The sequence below is a fragment of the Haematobia irritans genome, chromosome 3 (assembly GCF_050003625.1).
Source record: "Haematobia irritans isolate KBUSLIRL chromosome 3, ASM5000362v1, whole genome shotgun sequence".
NCBI classification, from domain to species: Eukaryota; Metazoa; Arthropoda; class Insecta; order Diptera; family Muscidae; genus Haematobia; species Haematobia irritans.
In genome coordinates, this window is record NC_134399.1 from 11259257 (window position 1) to 11267818 (window position 8562).

Here is an 8562-nt window from a genome sequence, read left to right on the forward strand (position 1 = left end):
GAAAACGCCAGATACAAATCTATACACATACATGTTAATTGTAAAACTAGAAATAAAATTGTGTTATAATTTTCTTGGAAATAAAATTTTGTTATAATTTTCTATAGAAATAAAAGTTTGTCAAAATTTTCTATAGAAATACAATTTTGTTATAATTTTCTATAGAAATAATATTTTGTTAAAATTTGCTATAGAAATAATATTGTGTTAAAATTTGCTATAGAAATAAAACTTTCTATAGAAATAAAATTTTCTATAGACACAAAATTTTGAGAAAATTTTCTATAGAATTAAAATTTTGTTATAATTTTCTATAGAAATTAATTTGTTTTAAAACTTTCTATAGAAGAAAATTTGTTACAATTTTGTATAGAAATAAAATTTTGTTGAACTTTTATATAAAAATAAAATTTTGGCATATAAATTTTGTTATAATTTTCTATAGAAATAAAATTTTGTTAAAATTTTCTATAGAAATAAATTTTTGGTAAAATTTTCTATAGAAAGAAAATTTTGTTAAAATTTTCTATAGAAATAAATTTTTGGTAAAATTTTCTATAGAAAGAAAATTTTGTTAAAATTAGAAATAAAATTTTGTTATAATTTTAATAAAATTTTGTTGAACTTTTCTATAAAAATAAAATTTTGGCAAAATTTTCTATAGAAATGAAATTTTCTATAGAAATAAAATTTTGTTAAAATTTTCTATAGAAATAAATTTTTGGTAAAATTTTCTATAGAAAGAAAATTTTGTTAAAATTAGAAATAAAATTTTGTTATAATTTTCTATAGAAATAAAATTTTGCGAAACTTTTTTATAGAAATAAAATTTTGTTAAAATTTGCTATAGAAATAAAATGTTGGCAAGATTTGCTATAGAAATAAAATTTTGAGAAAATTTTCTATAGAATTAAAATTTTGTTAAAATTTTCTATAGAAATAAGATTTTGTTAAAATTTTCTATAGAAGTTTTTTTTTTGTTTGGTAGTTTTTTGATAGATTATTTTTGATGCGAGTGGCAACCGTAGTTCTGATACGAAATAGACTTGCAGTTGAATAATGACACATTATAGATAGATAAATAAATTAGACTTGCATTTTCATGCCTGAATGAAAATGAGATGATGGCGATGATGATGATATTGGCAATTACATTTAAATGATTATTTCCGCATTGAGGTGGAACACAAAAGCCAAGAAATCCCATGAAACATATGGCACTCCCATCTCTTATGTTACTGCTGCTACTGATGGTCGGTCTCAATTTAAAAAGACAATAATTATTTGGAGTATAAAGACCATTAAATGGTGCAATAATACACAAAACACCACACCCTTATGGCCAACGATTACAACTTAACAATTTTTCCCTCCACACCCTCGACTACTTTCATTCTATATGGCCACATGACAGACAATTTAATAAATACAAATATTTATTGAACATTTTTGTTGTGTTTTTTTTTTCTTCTTCTTCTTCGTCCACTTGTTCATTTTTGTTTTCTTCTAGCATATTGTTGCTTTAATGCTGATATTAAACATGTGAGTGGTTGTTGTCGTTATACAAATAAAAATTGACCAAGTTCTTTTAGTCTCGAATTTTTTTTTATTATTGCAAAGTAAAAGAAAATAATTGGAATTTTTGTTTTTATGTCAGGATATTGTGTTTTAGAAGTTTGTTGATAACTATTAGAAATTAAAATTGTTTATTTATATTTTCAATTTTTTAAACGAATTTTCTATTTTTTTTTGTGCTATGACCTGGCATATTGTCCACCATGCGTTTGCCGTTTAATATACCATTTGCTATTTTTAGATATTTCTTATGGTAAAGGTAATAATAGACAATTTAATATTTTCTTAATACAAAAACAAATAAAACGGACTTAATCGGTTTTCCTAAGTGGCGCATTACTGTATAAAGACATTTGACACACGCCAATAATTTTTGTGTTGAGTTTTCTACACTTGCATGTAGGTTCAATTCAATAATCATCAGTATTATTATGGGAATTGGTTCACAGAGCACAGTGTAATAATTGTTTAAAAAAATAGGAAAAACAAGTATATACGGCCGTAAGTTCGGCCAGGCCGAAGCTTATGTACCCTCCATCATGGATTGCGTAGAAACTTCTTCTAAACACTGCTATCCAGAATCGAATTACTTAAGTTGCGGTAACGCCGATGGTAAGGTATCTTAAAACCTCCTACCACCATCTTCTAAATTGTATGTAAGTCCATACGTGCTATATATTAAATCAAAAAAGATCGATCCAATACGTATATAATTCAGTTTGACAAAGTATACATAAAATTTTGACAAAGTTTTCTACAGAAAAAAAAATTTAACAAAATTTCTATAGAAATAAAATTTTCACAAAATTTTCTATAGAAAGAAAATTTTGACAAAAATTTCTATAGAAAAAAAATTTTGACAAAAATTTCTACAGAAATAAAATTTTAACAAAATTTTTTATAGAAATAAAATCTTGGTAGATTATTTTTGGCTCGAGTGGCTACCATGATTATGGACCGAATAAAATTTGAACAAAATTTTCTATAGAAATAAAATTTTGACAAAATTTTCTATAGAAATAAAATTTTGGTAGATTATTTTTGGCTCTAGTGGCAACCATGATTATGAACCGATATGGACCAATTTTTGTGTGATTGGACCAATTTTAGTATGGTTGTTAGCGACCATATACTAACACCACGTTCCTAATGTGAACCGGATCGGATTAATTTTGCTCCTCCAAGAGGCTCCGGAGGTCAAATCTGTAGAACGTTTTATATGGGGGCTATATATAATTATGGACCGATATGGACCAATTCTGGCACGGTTGTTAAAGATCATATACTAACACCATGTTCCAAATTACAACCGGATTGGATGAAATTTGTTTCTCTTGGAGACTTCGCAAGCCAAATCTGAGGATCGGTTTATATGGGGGCTATATATAATTATGAACCAATGTGGACCAATTTTTGCATGGTTGTTAGAGCCCATATACCAATATCATGTACCAAATTTCAGGCGGATCGGATGAAATTTGCTTCTCTTTGAGGCTCCGCAACCCAAATCTGGGGATCGGTTTATATGGACGCTATATATAATTATGGACCGATGTGGACCAATTTTTGCATGGTTGTTAGAGACCATATACCAACATCATGTACCAAATTTCAGCCGGATCGGATGAAATTTGTTTCTCTTTGAGGCTCCGCAAGCCAAATCTGGGGATCTGTTTATATGGGGGCTATATATAATTATGGACCGATGTGGACCGATTTTTGCACGATTGTTAGAGACCATATACCAACACCATGTACCAAATTTCAGCCGGATCGGATGAAATACGCTTCTCTTAGAGGCTCCACAAGCCAAATCTGGGGATCGGTTTATATGGGGGCTATATATAATTATGGACCGATGTGAACCAGTTTTTGCACGGTTGTTAGAGACCATATACCAACACCATGTACCAAATTTCAGCCGGATCGGATGAAATTTGCTTCTCTTTTAGGCTCCACAAGCCAAATCTGGGGATCGGTTTATATGGGGGCTATATATAATTATGGACCGATGTGGACCAAGTTTTGCATGGTTGTTAGAGACCATATACCAACACCATGTACCAAATTTCAGCCGGATCGGATGATATATGCTTCTGTTAGAGGCTCCACAAGCCAAATCTGAGGGTCCCTTTATATGGGGGCTATACGTAAAAGTGGACCGATATGGCCCATTTTCAATACCATCCGACCTACATCGATAACAACTACTTGTGCCAAGTTTCAAGTCGATAGCTTGTTTCGTTCGGAAGTTAGCGTGATTTCAACAGACGGACGGACGGACGGACATGCTTAGATCGACTCAGAATTTCACCACGACCCAGAATATATATACTTTATGGGGTCTTAGAGCAATATTTCGATGTGTTACAAACGGAATGACAAAGTTAATATACCCCCATCCTATGATGGAGGGTATAAAAACGATACAATATAAAACATTAAATAATTGGCAAATGCAATAGCAGACTTAAATGTTTCTAAATGGCTGAATGGCTAGCAATAGTTTAAAGAAAATTCACTAAAAGTAAGTTTTGAAACAATTTTCGGAGACAAACCCTAATGAAATCTTTTACATAGAATTATAATAAATTTAATTAAGATTTTTTTTGTAAATTGTACTGATGAATCGCACTCTGTGAAAGCTTACAAGGAAACTTCCTTATCAGAAAATTCCCCTTACTTCCGCCTAGTTTTTATGTTTTAAGCCGATAGCTTTAGTTGCCAGTGCTTCTCTTTATTTATTGTAATTTTAATTATAATAAATATGCATATAAAATAAAAAATAAAAAATATGTAAATGTAGGTAAATTAAAAAAAAATCTCCAAATTTCAGTGAATTTCCGCTCTATTACTTACCAATATTCAATATAAAAATATTCTTTATATATATTTTTTTATATATTTAAAATCCGTATGGTATTATTCCAATGAACTAAAATCTTGTAATGCATTGTGATTTGAATTTTCCTATACTTATATAAGACGCAGTTTTCAATTGTAGCTCTCTGATAAATGCAAAAGCTTTGTAATCGAAACAATATGATTGTGAAATATTCGTACAATTTCATACGCAATAAGTGAATAATGTTGCAATTTGTAAACCAACAAAGCCGCTTTATAGGAATATGAAATTTTTTATATATAAATATTAAACAAACAAAAAATAAATAAACACAAAAAAAAACGTTCACAGAAAAAAATATCACCAGAATATTTCCAATTAAAAAGTTAATTGAAGTTGAATGTTTTTTCAATTAATAAATTAATTGATACAATTAACTTTTTAATCAAGGTAGAAACATTAGGTTAATTAAGTCAATGATTGAAAATTTTAAAATTTTTAATTAAAAAATTAATTGATAGAATTAACTTTTTAATCAAATTCAGAAGACGAAGTCAGTTAAAAAAAGTGATGAACATTTCTTAATCAAAATAAAAATTCTAAGCCAATTCAGAAAGTAGTTGAAAATAGTTACCTTTTTAAATAAAAAATTAATTGGGGTTTGCATTCAAAATCAATTAAATTTTTAATTGAATCAATTAAAAAATTAATTGAAAATTGCTAATGACATCAATTAATTTTTTAATCAAGGATTTTTTCTATGCCCAATTAAAACTGTGATTGATACTATCATTTTCGTGATTGAAGACATTTCAATTAAAAAATTAATTGGATCAATTAATTTCGTGATTGAATCAGAAAAATATTTTTTTGTGTGTTGTGAACTTTTTTTTAACTTTATTAACAAATAATATGAAATTATTAGTTAATTAATGTTAGCTATAGCTACATAGGCCTTAAGCTTAACATATAGTTAGGTACATAGTTGGTAAGTTAGATTTTAGTTTTGGTTATGTCTTAGATGTTTCTATACAGGTTTGATTCTTTTAAAAATTTTAATAAAATGGATACGTTATGTGTAGTAGGATTGGATATAAATGAAATAGGGTTTTCCCCTTTAAATGCATTATGTTGTATGGTTCGCGTGTCATTGCATTCACGCATAATATGATCAAGAGTTCTATTAGGCACATTACAATTACAACTTGGGAGGTTTGGGGCATTGATGAGGTGACCGTGTGAAAGTAAAGTATGGCCTAATCTTAATCTAAAAATCTTTATTAGGTCTAATCTTGAAAGTTTTGATAGGTCAGAGTTTAGATAATCCTTGATTGAAATTCTGCTAGGATTTATTGATCTATACCAAGGACTCGGATGTAAAAAGGGGATATCATTGGCTTTTAAATGCTCTTGAACGAACCTGTATGAATCTCTTAAATTAAAATTCTCTGTTCCTATCAAAGGAGATTTTAAGCCCTGCTTTGCTACATTATCTGCGAATTCATTACCTGTTATATTGCAGTGACCAGGGGTCCAAATAAGTACAATTTTAGGATGTTTATCTATCAATTTACTTCTTATGTAATCTGTGTAGAAGTCGTTCGCAGTAATATTCCTGATCCTTTTAAGGGCGGACAGTGAATCAGAACAAATTGCAAATTTCCCTCTCTTGGTGGAGACTATCTTAATTGCTTCGAATATTGCTATTAATTCAGCGGTAAATGTTGAAGTGTGGTTAGGAAGAATTGATGTTTTCCAAATACTTTGGTTCCCTACTACGCTGTATGACACACAATCCTGTGATTTCGAAGCATCTGTGTAAAGAAATTCGTGGCTAGGCATATCCTCTTGGCTTTTCTTATGTAAAGTTTCAAATAAAATTGGATTATGTTGAAGTTTGTTATATCTACTAAGGGTCAAATCTACGCATCCTGACATTAGAAACCATGGAGGGAAGCGTTTCAGACGGTTAGTTTTGGGTAGTACTGAAAATAGACCTAGTTTTTTACATTCTTCAGTAACCCTATAAATCACTGATGGTATTCTAGGTACTTTTTTCCTATTAAGGCATTTCCGAAGAACTATTCTTAAAGGATCATTGGGTTCATATAAGTAGATTCTGGCTTGCTTATATAACGATAATCTAAATTGTGCAGTCAAAGGCAATATATTGGACTCAATATATAGATTACTAGTAGGAGTTGTTCTAAACGCTCCGAAGCAGAGTCTAAGAGCAGAATTAATTACTGTGTTGATTTTATTAAGATAAGACTTAGGGGAGGAACCGTAGAAGGGAAGCGTAAACCGTATACGAGATAGAATCAATGCATTCACAATGGATATGAGTGTGTCTGTACTGCAATTGTAGGACTTGCAAGCTAAACACTTTATAATGTTCAAATGTTTTTGAAGGGAGCCAATGAGTTTGTCAATATGAGTACTCCAAGAGTATCTCTTATTTATGTGCAAGCCAAGAATCCGTAAGGAATTTGCTTCATTTAGTATGTAATCGGAAGATTCTAGTAGGCATACGCAAGATTGTTTGCGGCAGATGTGAATAAATTTACATTTTGTAGAGGATAAGGAAGCTCCCGAAGTAACACTCCACCGTTGGATATTATTGAACGTTTCGTTTAGGTTAATCCGCGGATTTTTCTGTTTATTGGAAGAAACAATAATGTTAAAGTCGTCAGCAAAAGCGGTAAAATCAATTGATTTGTTCATGCGGAAGATTTTGCAAAGTTTATCATATGCAATAAGGAATAAAATAACTGATATCGGAGATCCCTGTGGTATTCCGTTATAAATTGAGTGAACATGAGAGTAGAACTTACGGATCCTTACGGTAAATCTTCTGTTCGACATAAAGCTGATGATATAGTTAATTATCTTAGGCCCAATTTTCCAATCTACCAGCTGTTGAATTATTGCATGTATGCCTATCTTATCGAAAGCTTTCTCGAAATCCAAGGATATTATAGTAGTATGCTTCCTCTGTGAAAGATTTTGGGAGACAATACTGTCAATGTATAGCAAGTTATCGATTGTAGATTTCCCCTTCTTGAATCCAAATTGTCTGTTATCGATTAAATTCTGGGTGGAAACAAACCACCAGAGGCGATTGGCAATCAAACAAAACAAAATAATAAAAAAAAAAACACTTTGTAAAATTGACAGAAATCTTTAAACGGAAAAGGAAATGAGAAAAAATAAAAATAAAGAAAAAATTCAAAAATTGTCACAAGTCTTTTGGGTATAAAATGATAAAGAATAAATAAAAATAAAGAAAAAATATTTTCAATTGAAATTTCATCATTCTGAAAGACTTATCTGCGTAAACAAGAGGAGAAAAACTAATTATGTCACTGTTTTACCACCAAAGAAACGTTTCATTAAAAATATTAGGTTAGGTGGCAGCCCGATGTATCAGGCTCACTTAGACTATTCAGTCCATTGTGATACCACATTGGTGAACTTCTCTCTTATCACTGAGTGCTGCCCGATTCCATGTTAAGCTCAATGACAAGGTACCTCCTTTTTTATAGCCGAGTACGAACGACGTTCCACATTGCAGTGAAAGCACTTACACACAAAATTTTTTGTCTGATTCAATCACGAAATTAATTGATCCAATTAATTTTTAATTGAAATGTCTTCAATCACAGAAATGATAGTATCAATTAAAAAATTAATTGAAGGTCAATTAAAAAGTTAATTGATCCAATAAAAAAAATTAATTGATACTATTATTTTTATGATTGATTTTTGTTTCCATTAAAAATTTGTTGAATCAATTAAATTTTTAATTGAATATTTTTTAAAACTCAATTAAAATTTTAATTGGAAAAATTTTCGTGAAAATTTTTTGTGTGTAGAGAAGCTTTGAAACATTCAGAAATGTCACCAGCATTAATGAGGTGGGATAATCCACCGCTGAAAAACTTTTTGGTGTTCGATCAAAACAGGAAACGAACCCACGACCTTGTGTACACACAAAAAAAATTTCTGATTCAATCACGAAATTAATTGATCCAATTAATTTTTTTAATTGAAATGTCTTCAATCTTAGAAATGATAATATCAATTAAAAAATTAATTGATCCAATTAAAAAACTAATTGATACTATTAATTTGTGTGATTG

The 8562-nt window shown here is 29.8% G+C and overlaps 1 protein-coding gene across 1 annotated transcript; it reads right to left on the reverse strand.

The window, feature by feature from the left end:
• Positions 1-1648: 1648 nt before the first annotated feature.
• LOC142230756 (uncharacterized) lies at positions 1649-7144 on the reverse strand. Its single transcript, XM_075301384.1, has 3 exons — positions 5492-7144; positions 1762-1822; positions 1649-1686 (listed from the first exon to the last, which is right to left on the reverse strand). The coding sequence occupies exons 1-3, from the start codon at positions 7142-7144 to the stop codon at positions 1649-1651; spliced, it is 1752 nt and encodes a 583-aa protein (XP_075157499.1).
• Positions 7145-8562: the final 1418 nt, after the last annotated feature.